This window comes from Aulonocara stuartgranti (genome assembly GCF_965226115.1).
Source record: "Aulonocara stuartgranti genome assembly, chromosome: 8".
Classification (NCBI taxonomy): Eukaryota; Metazoa; Chordata; class Actinopteri; order Cichliformes; family Cichlidae; genus Aulonocara; species Aulonocara stuartgranti.
This window is the reverse complement of record NC_138959.1, coordinates 17,173,590-17,197,762: the sequence shown is the minus strand read 5'-3', so window position 1 is coordinate 17,197,762 and position 24,173 is coordinate 17,173,590. Positions and strand designations below refer to the sequence as shown.

General features: G+C 39.4%; 1 protein-coding gene and 1 long non-coding RNA gene across 5 annotated transcripts; one reads left to right on the top strand and one right to left on the bottom strand.

Moving 5' to 3' along the window:
• Window positions 1–225: 225 nt before the first annotated feature.
• Window positions 226–1,388, bottom strand: LOC309712329. The gene is made up of 4 exons (XR_014278239.1): window positions 1,256–1,388; window positions 947–1,087; window positions 704–850; window positions 226–612 (listed from the first exon to the last, which is right to left on the bottom strand). It is a non-coding gene; the product is annotated as an uncharacterized lncRNA (long non-coding RNA).
• A 3,180-nt stretch (window positions 1,389–4,568) lies between these two features.
• On the top strand, window positions 4,569–23,396 carry LOC309712318 (polyserase-2-like). Of its 4 annotated transcripts, none has more exons than XM_082543032.1 (10): window positions 4,569–4,706; window positions 18,700–18,720; window positions 18,920–19,082; window positions 20,358–20,626; window positions 20,715–20,860; window positions 20,938–21,181; window positions 22,006–22,177; window positions 22,270–22,535; window positions 22,610–22,704; window positions 22,808–23,396. In XM_082543032.1, the coding sequence occupies exons 1-10, from the start codon at window positions 4,601–4,603 to the stop codon at window positions 23,063–23,065; spliced, it is 1,740 nt and encodes a 579-aa protein (XP_082399158.1). In that variant the 5' UTR covers window positions 4,569–4,600; the 3' UTR covers window positions 23,066–23,396. The 4 variants fall into 4 exon arrangements, with proteins under 4 accessions (XP_082399158.1, XP_082399161.1, XP_082399159.1 ...); XM_082543035.1 differs by lacking the exon at window positions 4,569–4,706 and adding an exon at window positions 11,080–11,856 and having other exon boundaries at window positions 18,920–18,993; XM_082543033.1 differs by lacking the exon at window positions 4,569–4,706 and adding an exon at window positions 18,363–18,599.
• The last annotated feature ends 777 nt before the right edge of the window (window positions 23,397–24,173 follow it).

The following is a 24,173-nucleotide window of genomic DNA, read 5'->3' as shown; positions in this document are numbered from 1 at the left end:
TTGTATAGATATTGGATTTATGTGGTAGATGATTTTAGTTATCATCCTACTGCTATTTGTGCATCCGAATCGATTCAGCCTTTTAAATCCTGATTGAAAACCCATTTATTCAATCTAGCTTTCCCTGGTTAGTGTCGGTATCCTGCAGATGTTCCCTTATGTAGTTTTAATCATTTTACTTTATTGCTGAATAACCTCTTAGTCAAGTTGTGTTTTGTATTTTCTTTTATTTTTTACACTGCGTTGGTGTATTTATACCCTGTTATTGTTCCTATCTCTAATTTATTGTATGACTGTGAAGCACTTCGGTGAACCACTGGTTTTTAAATGTGCTATACAAATGAAGTTGTATTGTATTGTATTGTATTGTATCATTGTGAGTTCTTTGATGTTGTGTACCTGTGAGTAAGTAGGACTGATTCTTCCTCCTCCTTCACCATTAAATATGTAGACGCTGCCTTCACCATTATTCTCCAAAGGTGCTCCAACTGCCAAATCCCTGAATCCATCTGAGTTTAGATCAGGCAGCACAGCAAGAGAAGAGCCGAACCTTCCTTTGACAGCTGCATGTCCTCTTAGTACTAATGGATCATCAAAATTACACTCCACAAACTAAAAGCAGGAGAGTGAATATTTTATAGTTAATAAAAATTTGACAAATAAAACGATTAATTTAATTGGATTAGATGAAACTGTGATTTACCAAACCAGTTAATCTGCAAACATAAACTCTTCCCTCTCTATCAGGCTCCATGTACATTGGAGCAGATATGAAGATTAGATCAGTGATGTCATCATCATTTGTGCCCATGGTACACACCTCTGCCCCGAAATATTCCCCAGTCTGATACTGTGTAAGGAACACATTATTATTCTTTTATTTGAGAAAAATAATTTATATATTATTTACAAGGTCATTCAGATCTGTCATGCTGCAAATTCATACCTGTGATGCCAAGGGCTCAATTATTTGATTTTCAAAGTTTTCTCTGTTAACAGCGACTGTTAACTCCTCTGTGTTTATATCTTGGAGCACCAACAACTGTCAGAGAGCTGCTTTGAGTTTTAGCAATTGCCACTGAGTAACCTAGAATTTAGGTATTTAAAATGAGAAAAATGATTAAGTCTCCTCTTTTAAATTGTGCCCATTTTTCAAACTCATTGGTGTGTTTTACATGACAGAATTACAGCAGAGCTGTTTATATACATGAACACATTTGTATGAATTAGATTGTCAAAGCTGTAATATTCTTACCAAGATAGCTGTCAGGCTCCAAAGACACATCCTCATATGTTTTCACCTTCTGGCCTCCTGTTGTGTATTGCACGTAGCCTCCCTTCCACTGGTTTGCACCAACAATAGACATCTGAATTCCCTACAGTGTAGACAGAAAATACATTTAAAATACAATTTATTTTCACTTAAAATCCGGACTGTGTTTAACTGTTTATTTGCCTTTAGGCCATAAAAACTGCCACAAAGGCACATGTGAATCTTTCTTTCTATGACTAAACTGTCTGGTGATTTTCAGGTAGTTTTAATTACCTCAGGCACATGAACTGCACTGAATCCCTCTTGAGATATTTCCATTTCCAGTGACTCTCCACTGCTTTGAGATCCTGTAACAGAAAAATAAACAAAAAGGTAAAAGAGAGACACAATACAACAAATAAAATTTTACAGGTTCATTCTTTCATTATGCTTCAATTAATTATCTTAAATGATGTTTTTACAGTTTATTATAAAAGTGAGCATTTATTGTTCATTTTACAAATGTACAGTTACGTTTAATTTAAAATGTGACTTTAATGAATAAAATACAATAAAGTTAATAGAATGTGGTGATTTAGTTTCTTCTTAGTGTAGCAGTTTACACATTAAATGAACGTTTACTGCTTCAATTCAAGAAGGACGCAAATCCATGTAATAAATGTGAAATAAAATCCTTGTAAATAAGTGATCAGCTCAAAGTAGCATTCAATACAATGTAATTATTTTCATTTTTCGAACATTTACATTTACTTTAAGAAAATTGTAACAATAAAAAAATGTTTGTACCTTCGATGGAGAAAATTTTGTCCTGCAGAATGTGTCTTATTACTTCAAGTGTGTCAAAGTTCTTCACTTGAAAGACGTGTTTGACTGAGGGAGACGATGCAATGGTGTGCAGTTCTCTTCTGGCATAACGGTCAGTAAATACATCCCCCACCTATGATTGTTGACAAATTTGTTTGAGTCCTCATACTATGCATAATGTTTTGCTGACTTTATTAAAATGTCATTAAACTTGATTTTTAATAAAATTTACACACAGACATTAAACTCTCTAACCCTGAATAAAACCCAAATCCAGGATAGCATTTATCTCATGCTGTAAAATAGTTTTAATATATTTTCCTCTAGTAGCTAGATTTGTTTTACACACATATCTCATGTTTCCATCAATATTTCAGCTCTTTAATTTATTTAAGAAACTTAATTTCAAGTTTACATGGTCAGCTTATATACAAATGTGTGGCCAGTATATTCAATTCAATTCAATTTTATTTATATAGTGCCAAATCACAACAACAGGCTCCTCAAGGCGCTTTATATTGTAAGGTAGACCCTACAATAATAGATAGAGAGAAAAACCCAACAATCAAATGAAAATGAAAAAACCCAACAATCTTTGAGCAAGCACTTTGGCGACAGTGAGAAGGAAAAACTCCCTTTTAACAGGAAGAAACCTCCAGCAGAACCAGGCTCAGGGAGGGGCGGCCATCTGCTGCGACCGGTTGGGGTTAGAGAAGGAACGCAGGATAGAAGACATGCTGTGGCAGAGAGACAAGAGATTAATAACAGATATGATTCAATGCAGAAAGGTCTATTAACACATAATGAGTGAAAAAGGTGACTGAAAAGGAAAAATTCAATGCATCATGGGAATCCCCCAGCATCCTATGCCTATTGCAGCATAACTAAGGGAGGATTCAGGGTCACCTGATCCAGCCTAAACTATATACTTTAGCACAGGAGTCGGCAACCCTGGGTTGGGTTAACTGATGGCACGACCATAGCTGGACTGGCCATCAGGCAAACCGGGCATTTGCCGATGGTGATTTTTTGTTTTTATGGGCCTGAACTTCACGTAAGAAGTTATGACCTGCAGTCTATCTGGGTCAGATAGGAACCAAGTTTAGGTAGAGTTTATTTTTGTTATGCTGACTTTTTACAGTCAGTTACAATAACTCGTACTGCGTACTAGCTAGCATGATGGAGTTTCTATACAGCTGGGCGGGTGCTATGATGTTACTGATAGTGAACTTTATTTTATTCATAAGGTTAGTTAGTAGAGTTGCCAACCGTGCTGTAAAAGACGGAATCGTCCCGCATTCAGCGAAAACGTATTGAGCTGAAAAGGAACACAGTTTGTCCTGTACTTCAGCTAGAATGGAAAAAGACACAAAGCTGAAGTAATTCTGCGTCTTTTCACTGCACAGCTGTTTCTTCTTCTCTCATTCTCCCCCCTCCCTCTCCTTTTGCTACTTCAATCACGAAACTGATCAATGATGAAACTGATCAGCTTTTCTCTCTTGCTTATTTATCGCCCACTTTGCACCAGAAAGAGGAAACCAGCGGATGTCGCACTAAACAATGGCAGCACGTTTAAGCTTGATCAGCTGTTGTTATAATTTATTTAATATTAATTTCTAGTATCAGCTGATGTTTGCTGGAGCCACAGCTGTAAAAGCTGCTGGTCATGATAGCGGTTTGGATATGTGGTGAGAGGGAAACATGAAGATGAAACCAGGAGATGTCCTTACTGAATCATCAGAGCTGAACAGGTGATGAGAAACAGGTTTACCTTGAATGAGTTGAAGGGAAGTTATGAACTGTTTCTGAGAGACAAATAACACCAGGATCCTTTTCTAAGTAGCTGACAGATGGTAACTGTGCAGGGGCGGGTCTAGCAAAGTTTTGCCAAGGGGCCAGGTAGGACATTAACAGGGAAAGGGGGGCACAAAGAAATACTTTTCTTTCTTACTCTCATTTTTAAAATGTCTAGCTTTTAATAAATAATTATCTGAATCTTACAACCAAAGTTTTTATCTGACGTAAAATGTATAGAAATCATAGATATACCAACAAGAGTGTTTTCCTATAACACCTGGTGGGCCGGTCTCTAGTCAAAATGCCTGGGCAGTTTTTTTGTCCCAGTCCAGCCCTGGGTAAGACACGCGGTGAATTAATCTGAGAAGGCGAATTAAAAAATAAATGGCCGTGCCAGCGGTGCACATCGCAAATTAGCTCCCATAGACCCATTAGTTGTGCTGCTTCTTAATGACGGTATCTTAGCTAACAACCCCCAATTACCAGATTCAACTTGTAATTGGCTAAAAATCACTTAGCCTACTGGTGAGAGGGACGTTGCTAGCTGGCAGTTTTTCCAATGTGGCAGGATGAATATTATGTCTTGGTTCATCCCACTTTCAGTCAGGCGCATTAGGGGGCGCTAGTATAAATAGGAGCAGCCATCTGAGCACCCCTGAATCGCGTACCTGTTATCTCCTTTCGGTCACCTGACTTCGCCCGGTGTTGCAGGTAGGAGCTGCGTACATGTCGTTGTTGCCTCAGCCTGAATTGGCAGTACTTGTGTTGATTGTGGTGTTCGTGTTACAGAGATCACCCGTGGATTTCCTTCCTGAAGCCTCCATCGTGGCTGGTATGTGTGTATTTGGTGCTGTGCGTACATTATTTAGCTGTGGTAAACCAGTGTTGTTTATAGGTCATAGCTGTAGAAGCCTCCTATGGGCCACTCTGTTCATGAATTGAGTGACGCCGTTTAATTGGTACGTAACTCAGCTTCGTTGTGATCTCTGCCTTTTATTGTTGTTTTATAGTAAACGCTTATTATGTATTGCAGGAAGTGTGGGCCTTAGAGGGCAGCCAGTAGCTTTACAGCAAGGTCACTACGGTTTTCTATGCTACGCTAACAGAAGTGCTGCTGCTTTGCCTTTTACCGTCTGTTTCCGTTTGCGAGGGTTATTTTTCCCTGCTGCTGCCAGCCTCTTAAGAGTGGATGTCAGCGTGGACAGCGGCTACATACATGCCGGCTACGGGAGTCAGCTGGCGTGCATGTTGATAGACTGAATTGTTAAATTAAAGTAGTCGGGCGGACAGCAAATTGGAGTAATACGGTAACTCCGTCTGCTCTAGATTTAAGGTTTTATTTAGTTTGTATGTTCGGTTGTTTTGATTTGTAGTTTATTTTTTTGTTACACCACCGGTAGGAGGCCCTTTATCGAGTTGCGGATCACCAGTGTGTTCCTGCAGTTGGGCTAACCCCAGTGTGTGCAAACTATTTTTTTTGGAATATATTAAAATTTTCTTTGTTTCTTTTATTCAGATGTGGAGGGCCTGACGTGGAGGAGACCGGGGTGCCTTGGTTGTGGGATCCTTTGAGTGTTACACACCTGCATTTTTAGTTTATTAGTGTGAGCGTGTGATAGTGTGCTGCACTTGTGTATTGGTGAGTTTTCTTTTCTTTTTGAGCTGTTTTTGTGCGTGGCATCCCTGCCCCTCCACTGGCAAGCCTCGGCTCGTGTTTTTATATGCTGTTTTAAATCATTATTAATAAATTGTCTGTTTTATCACTGATAAAACAGTATATTGAGTATAATGGATCTTAGTGTCTTCCTGGTAATTAGCATTATTTAGATCCAGTATTCTCTGGGTGAAATTCACAGGGTGGCATTGTCTTTTAAATTGAGTATTTATTCCATCCCCACCTCTTGCTGCCACACCAAGCGACGTTGACATTTCCACATTCCAACACTTCAAATGCTTCAGGAGCTGTCCACTCATCAGCATCAGCACCACGTATATACATGGATACATCCGAAGACTCGAGACAGAATTCACAATTTGTTTTTGGGACTTTTAGGTGTATGGACCAATGTATTTTTTTCTGATCAAACCAGAAAGCTTTAATGAGCAGCTGGATTTGTCTTGCATTAACTGGCTGGACACAGAGGACATCGAAGTGCACCTGATTGAACCAAAAAGCTCGACTCTGTGGGGGTCAAAGTTTGCAGAACTACAAACGCAGTTGGAATCCATAGCTGTGCGTGTTCATGGAGCTTGCATTTTCACCTGCTGGACATCACTACCTGACAAGTTTAACTGTCTTCAGAACATTGCAGAAGCATTATTGACAGTACTTGGCTCTACATGTCTGTGTGAGCAGATTTTCTCTCACATGAGTGTCCTCAGGTAGCCGTCTGAATGCTGGACACTCGTAGACCTGTGTCTCTGTATTAACAAACATGCCATATTGGCCTAGTTTATTTTTCTTATCATTGTTGTGAGGAGACCATAAATAGCATTTGCATTTTCTGTTGTACAGTTCATTTGCTGTTATGGAGTTCTTGTTATGGATAAAAAGTGTCTTTTTTTTGTTTCAAAATAGCTGATAACTATTCGCTGATAGCTGCCAACATCTGCGAACAAATATAATCCTATAAAGTTGTTCTATATAGTGTGTAGCTGTTGATATAGAGCGTTATTAAATTTATTGCTAATGCAATCATATGCCACATTGACTTCTGAGGAAATTTTGAATGGCACTCATCTATGGGCTCAAAATGTGGTCATAAATATTTTGTACTTGTAAATCGGTTTTGTACTTGTAAAAAAGATTTGTATGTGTAAAAAAAATTTGTGCGTGCGTAAAAAAGATTTGTATGTGTAAAAAAGATTTGTGCGTGGACTTAGCCCAAAAAAACCCTGCAAGTTACAACTACAAATTTTGACCCTATTTTTCTTCCTTTAAGCTGATTGGTCAATGTCATGTCAATCACAAATTAAACAATCCAATCAGAGAACAGATGGGTTTGGCTGTCGGAGGGGGAATTTTTTGAACTGCAGGTCCTTGAAGGGTAATCTCTATATAAATATCCGATAGCAGTTAGGTCCCCTTACTTTCAGCAGCTGTTGAAAGGATAAAGTTGTGGTATGTCAGTGGTTAGGAATACCATTATTACTTTAGGATTAGTTTAACACAACGTCAGGGCTGACCCGGGACCATTGCTGTGAGTCACAGTGCGCAGCATAAAAGTCCTTTCACATCGGCAGGATGTGCTGCTAATGCTAATTGCTAACTAAAAGCAAAGGATCCAGAATTTGTTGCTGGCTGCTGAGCTCTGTGGGTTTTTGCAGCAATTCTACCTGTACTAGATGCACCTGCTCCTTGTCGTTTCTATCTCTGACTTTATGTGAACTACAAGAGTTTGTGGGGTTTTTTTGCTAGTTCTGCAAATGTTCAATAAAAACATGTATGCTAATTCATAACGAAGAAAGCTTTGTAATGAAGACTGTCATTTCCAAAACACTGCCCCCCCCCCCCCTGCGTCCGCAGCGCTGTTGAAAAGGCTGTGGAAGTCCCTGTATTAAACACGTAGTCCTGTGACACAAAAATCACCAAACTCGGACGACCACAGACTGTTTTCCTTAGTGGTGATGAAGGAAAACGCTGGGTTGGCATGTAAAAGGGCATTTATTCCCTTCAAAGACAGTCTCCGACAAGACCGACAGTCTCGGTCATTGTGTCCTTGGGCAAAACACTTCACACTTGCCTACTGGTGGTGGTCAGAGGGCCAAGTGGCGCCAGTGTCCGGCAGCCTCGCCTCTGTCAGTGAACTCGTTTTCATGTTCCAGGAGTCATTTTAAAATGTTTTGGACTTTGTGATATGGTGCGTTATCCTGCTGGAAGCAGCCATCAGAAGACAGGTACATTTTCATGACAAAAGAATGAGCTCAGGTAGACTGTAGCATTAAGCAGTTGAAGTAACAAAGTACAAGTCCTTCATTACAGTACTCAAGCGGAATTTTCAGGTATCTGTAGTTTCAGTTACTTTTACTCGCCAGATTTGAAAACAAATGTAGTTTCTACTCCTTACTTTTTCAAGCGTGTTGCTTTTGGTTTAAGATTCTTATGTGCAGTTATTGTTGCTCCAAACTGACATAAAATTCGGTTTCAAAAATCAAACAGACTTTTAGGGAAGAAGCACTGATGATGCATGATGAATACAATAATGATGTATTCATCATTAGTTATTATGGCACACAAAGAGATAAAAGAAGCCAAAAACATTTATGCATTATTTACAACACTATTAACACTGTTCTACAGGGTAAAAGTGTCAGGAAGTTGTGGTTGTGGTACTTTTATATCTAGCAAGTATATAGCTAGCTAGTTCCATTAGCACTTAACTCCTCGACACGTCAAATGCTCAACAGACTTAAACTAATACCAGTGAAGAAGGAAATTCAGCAGTGTTCATATTAGCTTAGCTTAACTTTTTAAGTGGCAGGTAATTTTAGATGTAACTTTGAAAACAGCCCAATGAACATCAGAAATTACACAAATTTTCTGTGCAGTTTGCCGCAGTCACACTCCTCAGCTAGTTAAAGCTGCAGCTGCTGCGTTTAACTGGAAGAGAAATAAATTTGAGATAACTTCAGTCAAAGATAGAGAAAGATGAATTAAGGCTGAGAGGAAGAAGAGGCCACAGCAGCAGACCATATGATTTGGGCGGGCAGGCAACTTTGACAATTCAATTCGGCTCAGTTTGGCTTTCCATGAAAAAAACAAACAAATTAAAATTAAATAAAAATAAATAAATTTTAAAAAATTTAAAAATTGTTTAGATTGCTGTGATTATACTTAATGTGTGAGTGCAAGTGCTCATACATGCTATACATAATTACAACCATACTGTTCACACACACCTGGTGAGTTTAACTAAGGCTGCGTTCACACTGCATGCGACCCATATCCGATCATGGTATGACAGTTTGAACAGCACAAGTCCGATATTTTCAAATCCGACCTAGGTCACTTTTGGATGTGGTACTGAATCCGATACATATCTGATGTTTTAAAAAGCGACTGCTGTTTGAATGGTCATGTCGCATTAAATCCTTCTTTTACATCACTGACACAAGACAGAAGCCAATTATCAGTGCTGGAGTAGACAAACGAGAAATCATGGTGGCGGAAACTGGAGACGGAGCGAGTCAACCCATATGGAAAAGAAATAGTAAAAACTTATAAAAGACTTGCATAAGATGTGGCCTACTTCATGTAGTGAATCATATAAGGCTTATATGATTTACTCATGAAAGTGGCCACTTTCTCATTACTTTCATATATTGTTTTAGTGCACAGTATCCTGCGGGACCAACATCACCCTGCGCGCCACCTTTTCCATCTGCTGCCCTCAGGGAGAAGGTACAGGTCTATACAGGCCAGAACATCCAGACTGGCCAACAGCCTGTATCCACAGGCTGTGAGGCTCCTGAACTCTCTGCCCCCCTCTCACGGACAATAACCATATCCAACTTCTTAATAGCAATGAAGTGGTCTGCATTGGTGCATCATATCTTTATTCTCTTCCCCCTCCTGCCCCCCCCCCCCTCTTTCTTAAATAGATAACTATCATATCTGATATCATATCTCACAGTACAATAATATTGAATGGGTTGCATTGTTGTATTTTGTCATGTTTCTCAGGTCTTTGTCTGAATTTCTACGAACATTATTGCTAAGGATTGTCTTATTGCATTGGAGTCACACTGGGTTAAATATGTACACTTGGGTTTTAAGGGGTATTTATTATTTTCTTCTTTTTTTGGGGTTGTATGGAAGCCCCAAACGCAATTTCATTGTTCTTGACAATGACAATAAATAAATAAATACTAAATACTAAATACAAATACTACTTTCATATATTGTTTTAGTAAGTATCCAAAACATCCAAGTTTCATTTATATGATTTTTCAAGGGATCTTATATCTGTTTTCAATCTTGTATGCTTTTCATACACGTTTCATACAAGACAGATAAAACTTTATAAGATTTATATATATCTTTTCCATATGGGTATGGACAGAAACTGAGGTTTTGGACTTGATTAGCATATGGGGAGACAATTCTATTCAAGCTGCGCGGAGGTAGCAGCCACTGCTCCAAACAAAGCCATTGTTAAAGCACAGGGTCTCTTTTTTTCACAGTGTCCTTCTTTCTCTAATTAATTTGTCAAAATTCTGTCGGTTATGAGTGTGCAGAAATTGATAGACTGCTGCAACAACACCTACTAGCTCTAGCCATTTTTACTTCCGTAAACAGAGCGTGTTGTGTGTGACGTCTTCTTTTGCGCATGCGGGCCGCTTTGAGGGTCATAAACCGCTCACACTAGAGCGCGTTTGCTGTCTCATTTTATTTGCAGTGTGAACAACCAGACAAAAAAATTGGATTTGATCAAAAAATCAGAATTGAGCATTAAGACCTGCAGTGTGAATGTAGCCTGATTTTCCTGTGTAAATGTGGATGCTACTGACTACTGACTGTAGTGTATATCAAACCATCTAACATTTCACAGGAGGGAAGTGAAGTAATTTCAAACTTGTTATGGTGAAAAAAGTGTGATTCTTCAATACTTTTAACATGTTGTCATCCAGATTTTTAAAGCTACAAAAGATGAGTCCACAATTGAATGATAAAAACACAATTCATACACAAAGTGACCTCTGGTAAGAACAACCATAGAGAAATTGTGTGGCTTTCTCTTTGCTCTGATTACATGCATTTCTAACACTGGTTCACAAGTCACACTGCTACATGAAACTTATTCACACCCTACCAGACGACACACGTCAGATTTGGCTAGAGCAGTAACATCTGCAATGTAGGCAACAGCAAATAGATCGATTTTTTTATTGCCATTGTTTTTCTCTGCCCGTTTACGCTCATTATAATTTATGATGAAAAAGTCTGTAGTAGGAGATATTATTTTATTATAATATTAATAAAGACATTCAGTTAACTTTGCACAAAAAATGGTAAATGTCCAAGCAACATCCATACAGTTACTTTTTAATTTTTACTTTATGACATTTCAGAGCTACTTGCTTTTTTTCACTTTTGTTTCAATAAAAACCTTTTACGTGACTTTTTAAAACACAAGTATCTGTTGTTTTGCTCAAGTGATGTGTGTACTTTGTCATTTCTATCAGGCATCAGTGTGCATATCAATGCTCAGCAACACCAACAAGCCTAAAAGACCAGAGTACAACAATTTGTTGTACATGTACAGAAACAATAAATTTCCATTCTACCCTGCTCTAAGTGGATGATTGCAAATTCTTTCCTTTATTAAGAAAAACATCTTCAGTTTATCTCTGAATGCTGCCTGGCTGGTGGATAACTAACCAGCCAGCTCTAGTTCTTTTGAAGCCTTATTACATCTCTGCATGCTTATTAGCAGAGGTGTGGACTCGAGTCACATGACTTGGACTCGAGTCAGACTCGAGTCATTAATTTTATGACTTTAGACTTGACTTGAAAAAATGTTCTAAGACTTGTGACTTGACTTGGACTTTTACACCAATGACTTGGGACTTGAATTGGACTTGAACCGGTTTATTTGAAAAGACTTGATATTTTACCCCAAATATAAAATTTAACATGCATATTATATAGAGATTGAAAATGTGACGTCATTCACGGGTAGAACCGCAAAGGATTCTGGGAACTCGTGGCAAGCGGTACTAGCGCACACAGGCTTTCAATTGAAATCAGTTATACAGCGATAAAAAGAAACACAAAAATGTCAAGAAGCCGTTGTATTATTAACTGCAATAGCCGGTCGCATGACAGCCACGGGAAGCCGACGGGTAAAGAGATCGGTTGTTATCGGATTACGTCGTTGAAGAGAAATTGTTCTAGCCATGTTTCCGAAGTAACAAAGAGGTGACTGGATTGCAGCCATTCAAAGATCAAATATAACGTCCCAGAACACTCCAGCTCACAGGTTAGTCTGCTCCAAGCATTTACACGAAGGTCAGTGTTTTTTAGTAGTTAATACGTCATTTTCATAACATAATTGTTGATGTAGGTTACAAGCAAGTCTGGCGCTGAACAGAAATTGTCGCGCTATGCTCCTTTATTTATTGTGCATAAATAGTGAATTGTCCTGACACAATATTGCGTTTCGCTTCTGTTATTATGGTACATTGACAAAAACATATACTTTTATTCACAGGATAAAACAGGTTTTTTGTATCACCAATTGCCCAGTACGATTACAGCATACAATATTATTGTCACTGCTACATTTCTGTGATGGGTACCAGAAATTATTTCCACTACTAATTAATTACCATTGAGCTCAAAGGTCCTATTAATAAACGGTTAAGGAATGTGTATTTATGACGACAATTTGTGAGACTGGTAAACTTATGATACGTACGATGGTCTTTCGTTCTACACGGTGCATTTCAAGGTCCTGTACCCATCCGTCGGTAAACTGTACCTGGGCTTGTTGCAGTGACCTGAAGTTACTAAACTTCATGAGTGTATGCACTCACTCCAAGAACCGTATGATTATAAATATGCATATAAATATGCTACGATGAGATAGCTGACTTCATCTAACTAGCAAATGTTGTACAGGCTACGTTGGTGATACAGTTTTTTTTAATGTGTATGATATTTTTGTCATGCGATTTTAAAGCTGGTCCTACAACCGCATCCAAGAATAACATGCAGCTTATCTCAGAACTGTCGGTGAAAATTATTCTTGGAGCTAGGTTTAATTGAGCTGCATTTTAAAGAGGTGCAATTTCACAATTTGTGTATATTTTCTAAGTTCACTATTTTGTCATGTGTTGAGAAAAACACAGATTTTAAAATTACATGGTCTAATATTTACATTTAGCATAACTGCAACATTATTTTTTCTTTTTTTTCTTTTTTAAAGACTCGAAAGGACTTGAAATTCAAAGTTTCAGACTTGTGACTTGACTCGGACTTTTACACCAGTGACTTGAGACTCGACTCTGACTTGCCTGACATTACTTGAGACTTGACTTGAGACTTGAGGATAAAGACTTGAGACTTACTTGAGACTTGCAAAACAATGACTTGGTCCCACCTCTGCTTATTAGTTCAAACTGCTTTTCAGGAAGTCACTTCTTTTGCATGTGTGCACCACTGATAAAAATGAACTTGTCAACCCAGCATAACACCCAATAATAATAACCACATCCAGTTTCACATCAGTTTTTTGTAAGTCTTTCTGTGTGTGTGCATGTGTGTGCGTGTGTGTGTGTTAAATGGCATATCTAAGAGAAGGAAATTTAATCAAATGCAGCTCTTTATGGTTTCATCAAGATTTATTTTTTTTAAAAAGGTCCAATATAAATTATTCTGTTGAACACTGTTAAACATGAAGTAAAACAGGAAGCAACAGAAAAACACTGAACATGGAGACAAAGACTGAATAAATAAACCAAATGCAAGATACACTCAAGAACTAAACTCAGTTAGCTACAAAAAGCCAGACAGATTTACATATTGAATCATTAAACCAGTTAAAGATCATTAAACCAGTTAAAGATTTACATATTGAATCATTAAACCAGAAAGAAATGACTGTACTTGGAAGTAATACACCGCTACAACAAAACCCACAAAACTCAACAAGCCACCAGAGCTTCATTGTGTTTAATATGCCAAAAGTAGACAGTTAACATGTCCCTGGAATTATAAACACATTTGTGATTCACGAACAACCTTAATTTAATTTAAGTTCCTTTATGTTACAACAGCTAAAAGGTTCCCTTGCTCTTGCAATGCTTGGCCATGGCTCACATGCACCACAGCTCAGGACCTAGATTATTGGCCAACCTTAGCCAATCTTAACTCAGATTGAAAAACTTCTTCAGAAAATTTCCTCAGATTAAATCCAATTCCCTTTGGTGGACTTTGACTAGGCCACTCCAAAGTCCTTTTTGTTTCTCTTAAGCCATTAAGACGTCAACTTGTTGGCGTGTTTTGAATCATTGTCCTGCTGCAGAACTCAAATCTGCTTCAGCTTGAGGTCCAAAACAGATAACCAGACATTCTTTTTCAAGAAACTTAGTTCATTTACCACAGCAAGTCTTTCAGGTCAGTTTAACACACAGGGCAATATAGGTTTGGATTTTTTCCCTTTAATAATAAACGCCTTCATTTATAAACTGCAATTTGTGTTTATATGTGTTATCTTTGTCTAATATTTAAATTTGTTTGATGATCTGAAACATTTAAGTGTGGCAAACATACAAAAACAGGAAATCAAGAAAGGGGTGAACACTTTTTCACAACTGTATATATGCAGACTATTTCACCTTATGTAGGCATGTTGTGAGTAAAACCAGAAAAGCAAACTCTCCACCAATGATTTCCTTGGTGAAATTTGGTTCAGGATACACTTCTCCTGTATATAAACATGTATGATGAAGGCATTAGAGATTGTGTGCCCTGAAAAGCGCCAGGCCTTTGCAAATATCAGCCTGACAAGAAACACAGTTGCCGACAGGATTTCTGATCTTTCAGCGGATTTGGACAGCCAGTTGAAGTCATTTATTGTGTTTTCAGTTGCAATTGATGAAGGCACGGACATTACAGATGTTGCACAACTGGCAATTTTCATCCGCAGAGTTGATGACACATTGACTGTCACCGAGGAGTTCGTGGAGTTGGTACAGATACAGCTGATATTTTCACCGCACTCATCGGCGCGCTGGACAGGGTCGGAGTGGACTGATCCCGCGCTGTCAGCCTGGCTACAGATGGTGCGCCCTCAATGATCGGGAAGAAAGCAGGCGTTGTAAAAAAGTTCAGAGATAAAGTGCAATCTGCAAATGGAGGACGTGATTTTTGGACTTTTCACTGTATTTTGCACCAGGAGGCTTTGTGTTGCAAGTCACTGAAAATGGATAACGTCATGAAGGTGGTCATCCAAACTGTTAATTTCATCCGATCCAGAAGCCTCAATCACCGTCAGTTTGACAGTCTTCTCAGAGAGAAAGACCACATCTATGGCCTGCCATACCACACTGAGGTAAGATGGTTGAGCCGAGGTGCTGTGCTGAGGCGTTTCTTTGATTTACGAGAAGAAATTGAACAGTTTATGGAAGAAAAGGGCAAACCACTGTTAGAATTTCATTCCGCAGAATGGATGCAGGACCTTGCATTTATGGTGGATGTTACAGAGCACCTGAATAACTTGAACAAACAGCTGCAAGGAGGCAACAAAGTTGTCACGCAGTATTATGACAGCATACGTTCTTTCAAGTTGAAGCTGTTATTGTGGGAGATGCAGCTCGCTGGTGGTGATGCAGCCCACTTCCCCTGTCTGAAAAATGTGTGCACGATCCAAAGTGTGGCAGATATGAAGCGGTTTAAAGATAAAGTAACGGGACTGTTACTAGAGTTTGAGCAACGATTTCAGATTTTTGGTGAACTGGAGAAAGACTTCAAAGTTTTTTGCTCACCATTCACCGTGAATCCCCGTCAGTATCCAACTTGAAATAATAGACTTGCAGTGTGACTCGGATTTGAAGGGCAAATTTGCCGCAGCTGGCTTGAACACATTCTATCAGAATCTCTTGCCAGGTTACCCCAACTTGACAGCCCTCGCTGCAAAACTGTTGTGCATATTCAGAACCACGTATCTTTGTGAGCAAGTTTTCTCTGTAATGAGCATAAATAAAACAAAACTGCGCTCAAGGCTCACGCACAGGCACTTGAATCACATCCTGAAGTTAGCTGCCGCTCAGGATGTGAAGCCTGATATTGATGAGCTGGTGAAAGCTAAAAGATGCCAGGTATCAGGAGTCAAATAAACTATGCAACCCCACTGAAAGTGCTGCATGAGACACCCTGATGTAGTTCTGTGATCTGTGATATACTTCTGTGAATCGCCTCTCATCCGAGAAGCTTCTTCAGTTCTAAGGGTCAAATGGTGGAGAGTGTCAGATTTAAACCCAGTGGGAGTTTCCCCCCAAAGAGGGACAAAAGGACCCGCTGGTGATCCTCTACCTAATCACATGAGCCAAGGTGTGAAAAGTGTGCAGATGAACACTACTACTGAATGGGAGTGCCTAAAGAGCCAGTTGTTTGCTTGTTCTCTGCTTCAGGGAGCAGTCCTCTACTTTCCACTCTTACATGTACCAGCCCTCCCTCCCCTCACCTCCCTCATACAACACATCACTTGCACACAATCAAAGGAAATTAATATGGTAAACTGTGAAAATCTACCGATAATTTTACTGTTATTGAATGGAATAATTATGAAACAAACACCTCAGTTTCTGACATTTAATTGTTTCTGTTTCTTGATTTAGCTGAGAACTGATAAAACACATTATTATGCTGTCAGATATGAGAACACAGATCTTTCTTCTCCAACTTACTGTAAGCCAAAGCTTCATATTAAACATTTACTGTCTGCATATCTTTTCAGTGTGTTAAATTTTATAGAATTTAAATCACTGTCTCTTTAAATTGTCATTTAAAATAATGTTGCCGTGTCATCCTAGGCCAGGTTTCAAAAGATGGCAGTTTATAACAGCTGACTAGATAGCTCGATTGACCGTGGAGTCAGTCAGCTTTGACCTGAATGAATACCAAACTACTTTACTTATTCTCCAAGCAGGAATGTTAACAGAAGTTAAACAAGAACCAGCTAGAAAAATATTAACAAAGTAAACAGTATGCTCAGTTGTTCTAAAATGTCATGAAAAAGTCAAAAAGCATATCTGGACATGCAGACAGAAGATATTATTCGTTTTATTCAATAATAAAAGTAATAGGTGCAACATGAACTCTTGGATGAATGTGTAGTTTTGTTTATTGTGCATGCCATCTTTGTCAGATAACATATTAGTGATGAGTTGTACTCTAAAGATATTAATATTAATCCTTATTTATTTCTATCAATGACATATGTTAACATGTTTAATTAGAGAGTTTACTAAAAGTACTAATTTTCCAATTCTCTAAAGCTCTACTGCAGTGATGACATGTATTCCAAAAGATATTCTCTCATCTAACACATCGTTCTAAAATTTCTTATAGATATTCAGTTGAATTGCTTAACCTGCAACCTACAGACAGGCCTCCATACAGAACCCAGAGGGATGTTTTTGCAAGTGTTTTACTGACATTGTAAATCAGTTTACTCAGGATAAAAGTTTCAAGTTGTATCACAGAAATGTCTAGATTTTTGTTTTATAAAATATGCAATAATGATAATAGTATAGTTTCTTTAAATGACATTAAATACATAATTAATAATTCTGTGAAGTTTTGCTATTTACAAGTTCTAAATTAAATTTTAAGTAAACTGTGCAGTTATTTAATTGCATTCCTCATCAGAAAAGTTTGTTTTATTATTGCTGTCTACAGAGCTCTGCAGACAGCAGCTTTGGTCTCATGGTTTGTAATTTGTTCTTCACCTCCATGTGGCTTGGTTATCTTACAAAATAAATTAACATGACTTCATCTGTATAAATCTTTGATTTCAGGTAGTTTTAGTATATCAGTGACTTAATTTAAGGTGATTTTTTAAATAGTCTGAATACTTTACAAACATTTAAAGATTACATGTTCCTGTTTTTTACCCATGAAGTATGGAATGATTCATGACAAGGAAAAAAAATTGACAATAAACAATTTTAGTTTTAGGGTGTAAAGGGAATGAGTCATAATGGTTTCCGAATACAGTGCGAATAGTTGTCAAATCATGGCAACATGATACTAGCTAGTCATTAAGACACTTGACAGCACCAGTAACTATTTTGTAATTAAAATATAATTTTATGTCTAAATAGTAAATCATGGTGCCGAAACACACAACTGACACATCAATGACAACTGGCACGTGTACAGAATTTCATCCATCCATCCATCCATTCGCTTCCGCTTATCCTTTTCAGGGTCGCAGGGGGCGCTGGAGCCTATCCCAGCTGTCATAGGGTGAGAGGCAGGGTACACCCTGGACAGGTCGCCAGTCTGTCGCAGGGCCAACACACAGGGACAGACAACCATTCGCACTCACATTCATTCGCACATTCACACCTAGTGACAATTTGGATTTTCCAATTAACCTATCCCCACAAGCTGCATGTCTTTGGACAGTGGGAGGAAGCCGGAGTACCCGGAGGGAACCCACGCAAACACAGGGAGAACATGCAAACTCCACACAGAAAGACCCTGGCCTGGTGTTGGAATTGAACTCAGGACCTTCTTGCTGTACGGCAACAGTGCTAACCACCGTGCCACCGTGCTGCCTTTCATCCCAATCTTAAAAGTGAGAAGTCCACGGGTAGGTTTTTCATTGACTTTGAAATTAATATTAATGTAGCAAGAATGACTGAACTGTGAAAAGGGCAGAAGTCTGTCATGGAAAATGACATAAAAAAAATCACATAATTTTTTTTTTAAAGTGCACTCTGGTCTTTAAGCTCTGGACATTAAAAAAATCACTGGAGTTCTGTAGTCTTTGTGCCAGAAATTAAAGGAAGAAGGAAATGTTTCAGTGTTCTGGCTGTGGGGTGTGCACGTGGGAGGAGCAAATATAAACGTGACACACGGTTTATATATTTGCCACTCACTGACAGCTGGCTCACGAGTATAAAAAGAGGGACACGCGAGAACTGTGCAGTTACACAATGGTGTTAAGGAAGTGGATTCATTTATTGGCTTTGGTGAGCCTCCTGTCTGCAGGTAAGTCAGACCAACATTTGCATGTAACATAACTGTATGCAAATATAAAGTCAGGATTTCCTCTCTTGAACATCACTGATCCTGTTGTGTTTCTTTCCAGAATCAAATGCTCAGCTTGATGGTAGGTAAAAATAAGAGTTTCTCTGAGTAAAAAAAAAAAAAATTCATAAAAGTTATATTTTTCATTTAATTATCTATGTTTTTGACATTACAATTCATTTCATCAGCGATACAACTACAAACAAGGAAAAAAATGTTTTCCATATTTCACAATGATTTATGTTGCTTCTGAAGTTTGATCCTGCTGATCTTTGTTTCAGTATGTGGCACTGCTCCACACAGCAGCAGGATAGTAGGAGGTGAAGATGCTCCACCTGGATACTGGCCGTGGCAGGTCAGCGTGCAGATATTTGGTAAACATTTTTGTGGCGGTTCCCTCATCAACAAAGAGTGGGTGATGTCTGCTGCTCACTGCTTCTTTCGGTGTGTAACACAAACGTCTGTTTAATCTTTATGCCTAAACTGATCCAGCTAGAACAGGGTAGAGGTGTGCAGATCGATCCAAATATCAATAGTACTGATATCAACTCTGACATTGATATCAAATCGATACTAACGCGATGCGATCGATACTTTGTGTTTGTGGGCACAAGTTCAAGTGCAGGTGGGGTGGGGGAATCAGTGAATAGCAAAGGTGATGTCTTTCAGCCTGCTGGTTCCAGGGCAGAGGCTCATTAGTCCCCTTCCCGATAGCAGAAAACTGGAAAAGCTGTTTGACAGATGAGTGGAGTTATGGGGTGGGGTGGCTGTAGCTCAGGTGGCAGAGCAGGTCAGCCACTAATCAGACGGTCGGTGGTTCGATCCCAGGCTGCATCCTGGCTGCATGCCAAATATCCTTGGGCAAGATACTAACCCCGTGTTTGCCTACTGGTGGTGGTCAGAGGGCCCGGTGGCGCCTGTGTCCGGCAGCCTCGCCTCTGTCAGTGCGCCCCAGGGCAGCTGTGGCTACAATGTAGCTTGCTATCACCTGTGTGTGAATGGGTGGATGACTGAATGTAGTGTAAAGCGCTTTGGGGTCCTATGGACTAGAAAAGCGCTATACAAATGCAGGCCATTTACCAGTTATCTGTAATGCAGAGGAGTTTTTGGGTGAGGTGAGTGCAATAGATGTCCTGGAGGGAGGGAAACGAATCACTCACAATCCTCTCTATTACTCTCACTACTCAATATAGCTTTTTCTGGCAGGACCCAATCAGGAGCCATTAGATACAGTAATGCAACTGGTGAGGATACTCTTAACAGTGCCTTTGTTGAAGGCGCTCATAATGGGGGTTGAAGCTCTTGCACTCCTCAGTATGTGGGGAAGTAGAGTTGTTGTTGTTAGTCTTTACTGACCAGTGATGCTGTGTTCTTTGAGCAGGAGAGATCTTCTGAGATGTGCACACCAAGAAACTTGAATCTAAGAAAGCTGCCTATATAGGTTAAACGTACTGACATCGGTATTGGCCCTGTATTTATTTGATATCAGATTGATACCAAATCTGCAGTATCGCAGAACACTGGGCTTTGACTAATATTTGTCAAGGAAGGCAAATGTCAGAATGGGAATACCGAAACTGCCAACATTCCTGAAACATTTCATCAACATAAATGTTAAAATACTGGCTCATGCATAAATACAAATGTTTACAGTTCAATGTTTTGTTTTGTTTTTTCATCAAAACTTCTATATTTTCTTTTTCTTTTTTTTAACTTTAGTTCAAGTCCTTCTGGGTGGACGGTTTCTCTTGGTCTTCAGAGCCTGCGGGGTGCAAATCCAAATAAGGTGTCCAGAAATGTTGTCAAAATCATTTTGCACCCAAACTATGACAGTATGACCAACAACAACGACATCGCTCTGCTCAGACTCTCCTCACCAGTCAGATTCACTGACTACATCAGACCTGTGTGCCTGGCAGCGAGTGGCAGTGTGTTCAACAATGGCACTGATAGCTGGGTGACTGGCTGGGGTGCAGTCAAGGAGGGAGGTGAGGCTGTTGTTGGTGTTTCAGTGTTCATGTGTTCTGTGGTTCATTGGTTTGTGTGTAAACAGCTCCTCATCTTTCTTCCCATCAGTGGCCTTACCCTTCCCTCAAACGCTGCAAGAAGTGGAGGTGCCAGTTGTGGGAAACAGACAGTGTAACTGCCTGAATGGAGTGGGCACAGTCACAGACAACATGATCTGTGCTGGTGTTCTGGCAGGAGGCAAAGACTCATGTCAGGTAGGCTTCATCATCTCATTTGGTTACATAATCAGGTGTTTCAAAGATTCTCAGATGTGTCCTCTTTATCTCTACAGGGAGACTCCGGAGGTCCAATGGTGAGTAAACAGGGCTCTGTTTGGGTCCAGTCTGGAATTGTAAGTTTTGGTTTTGGTTGTGCTCAGCCCAATCTGCCAGGAGTCTACTCCAGAGTGTCCCGTTACCAGTCCTGGATCAAGTCCCGCATTCGCTCTAATAGGCCAGGATTTGTGCAGTTCATCTCCAGCGGGCTGGACCCTGACAGCAGCTACACCTGTCCTGGTCTTCTAACAAGACCCTCAAGTAAGTCTCAGGTTCCAGTTTTTCAGTACCAATAAATGAATATGGATAAGTATATAATGTTTTCAAATTTTCTGTATGTGTAATTCAATTCAGTGTTATTATACAGCACCAAATCACAACAACAGGTGCTTCAAGGTGCTCTATATTGTAAGGTGAAGACCTTATAATAATAGAAAATAGAGAAAACCCCAACAATCATATGACCCCCTATGAGCAAGACCTGTGGTCAGTGGGAAGGAAAAACTTCCTTTTAACAGGAAGAAACCTGGAGCAGAAACAGACTCAGGGAGGAACACGACCGGTTGGGGTGAGGGGAGGAGGGTCATCTGATCCAGCCCTAAGTGTTTGCTTTATCAAAAGAAAAGTTTTAAGCCTAATCTTAAAAGTAGAGATAGTGTCTGTCTCCCAAATCCAAATTGGAAGCTGGTTCAACAGAAGAGGGGCCTCACAGCTGAGAGCTGTGCTTCTCATTCTACTTTAAAATAGGCTAGGAACGACAAGTAAGCCTGCACGAAGCACTCTAATGCTGTGATACAGTACCATAAGGTCATTAAGACAAGATAGCGCCTGATTATTCAACACCTTACATGTGAGGAGAAGGATTTTGAATTCAATTCTGGATTTAATGGTGGAGCCAATGAAGGGAAGCAAATATAGGAGAAATATGCTCTGTCTCTAATCCCTGTCAGTACTCTTGTTGCAGCATTTTGGATTAACTGAAGGCTTTTCCGAGATTTTTTGGACATCCTGATCACAATGAATTACAGTAGTCCAGCCTTGAACCTAAAGCATTTGCTTTTTTCATTTTTTGTTTCTTCTTTCAGTGTCAGTTTGTGGCAACACCCTCGTGAACAGTCACACAGGAGGAGACAAGAGCACTGTACCCGAAGGAACTTGGCCCTGGATGGTAAGTCTTCACCAAAATGGAGTACACAAATGTGGAGGAAGCTTAATATCTGACAACGTTATACTCACAACTGCACAATGCTTCTCTACGTAAGTACACAAACAGCATTTATAATTTTTAATTTTAAAATATGAGCTGTTTGAGATTTGTCTTTTAATTGTGTCTTCAATCCTCCTGACAGCACCAGTCCAAATGCCAGTGAATGGAATGTGTTTCTTGGTCTTAGACTCATAAATGGTTCTGAAGAGTTTGAGACATCTTTGGGTGTTTTGAACATTACAGTGAGCAAAATGACTGGCTCCAATATTGCACTATTGGAGCTGTTTGAATCAGTCAGTTTCAACAATTATATCCAGCCTGTGTGTTTGGACATTAGTGATTCAAAGTCTTTCCCCATTGGTAGTCAGTGTTTGGTGACAGGCTGGGAAAACAAGAACAACAGCAGAGGTAAGGGTTTGCTGTTTTAAATAATTGCAGTGTCTGAATATCTTTGGTTGCATTTGCAAATATGACTCCTACAGGTGCTGTTCTTCAAAACATGAAAACTCAAGTTGCAAGTTGTGGCAATCTTTTTGATTCAGATCAAATTTGTACTCACACCATGGACCTTCAAGAGGTAAAAACAATATTTATAATTGTATCCTAAATGTGCTTGGACTGATACTTTCAGGCTTGGTGTTTGTTGATCACTGATCATGAATCCTGTTTTATATCCACAGGGAGGTCAGGGCAGCCCATTGCTGTGCAAGTCAGAGTCATCATGGTTCCAGGTTGCTGTTGTAACAGTCTGTGAAAGTAGACTGAGCCATGGAGATGTTGATGTCTTTACCAAAATCTCAAGATTTGGGTCATTCTTAAAGGAGATTATTGATGAAACACCATCTGTTGCAACACTTTTAACAGGAAGTTCACCTGATTTCTCAGTTTCCTTATTGATTTTTTTTGCTGTCCTCATTATCTCCTTCCTGTTGTCATGATTTGCTCTTGTGGGTGGTTGGTGTAGTTCATTATTACAAATTACCAACAGATGCCAAAAATCTTTATTAACACCCATTCATATTTACTTAATGTAGTTATGATGCTCAGGTCGATATGAAGAAAATTATTCATGTGAATATTTCTAATGAAGTTTAAAAATCTTTTTTTTTTAATATTTTGGAGTGTGATGGTATGTTTCTCTAAACAAATTATACAGGAATATGTCTTCTTTGTGCATTCTGAAGCTGTTGTCTACTTAAAAATTGTATAAATCGTGTAAGAGCAAAATTGAAATGTAATTCTAATTACATACTTATTATAATAAACATTGATAATCCATCCATCCATTCGCTTCCGCTTATCCTTTTCAGGGTGGCGGGGGGCGCTGGAGCCTATCCCAGCTGTCATAGGGCGAGAGGCGGGGTACACCCTAAACAGGTCGCCAGTCTGTCGCAGGGCCAACACACAGGGACAGACAACCATTCACACTCACTTTCATTTGCACATTCACACCTAGTGACAATTTGGATTATCCAATTAACCTATCCCCACAAGATGCATGTCTTCAGACGGTGGGAGGAAGCCGGAGTACCCGGAGGGAACCCACGCAAACACTGTTGTGCGGCAACAGTGCTAACCACCGTGCCACCGTGCTGCCAAAAAATGATAAAATAATGTTATTTTTTTGTTGTTGTTGTTTTAGATAACTCAGGGCTAAATATTGCATATTTTGTTTATTTGTGAGCAAAGCCATTCACATTATCAGTAGTGATGTGCGGATCGATTCCTCCGATACCAGTCATTTATGTTCTAGAATCGATTCTCACATTAAAATATCGATATTTTAGTAATTTAGGGTAAATTTGTAGTTTACCATTAACATGAACACAGTGGAAAGTAACTATATCATTCAGATTGTCTACATTCGAAGGAACTACTCCCTCTTCCGCCTTTCATAGTCATGTGCGAAATACGGCTGCATAAATGTCTCGCAGCCCCTTGGCATGCGCACTCACAACAATGGCTGAGCGTAACTGGAGTCATGTGCGCACGTATTTTACATCCACAAACAGCCCAGACGTGGTTTGCGATACATGTGGCAAAAAA

What these genes read in the sequence shown, in the direction of transcription:
- LOC309712318 (XM_082543032.1), top strand. Translation starts at nt 4,601, where the DNA reads ATGTCGTTGTTGCCTCAGCCTGAATTGGCAGTACTTGTGTTGATTGTG. An exon ending in GGGTGCAGTCAAGGAGGGAG is followed by an intron (nt 20,627 to 20,714) that starts GTGAGGCTGTTG and finishes TCTTCCCATCAG; the next exon opens with TGGCCTTACCCTTCCCTCAA. An exon ending in ACTGCACAATGCTTCTCTAC is followed by an intron (nt 22,178 to 22,269) that starts GTAAGTACACAA and finishes TCCTCCTGACAG; the next exon opens with CACCAGTCCAAATGCCAGTG.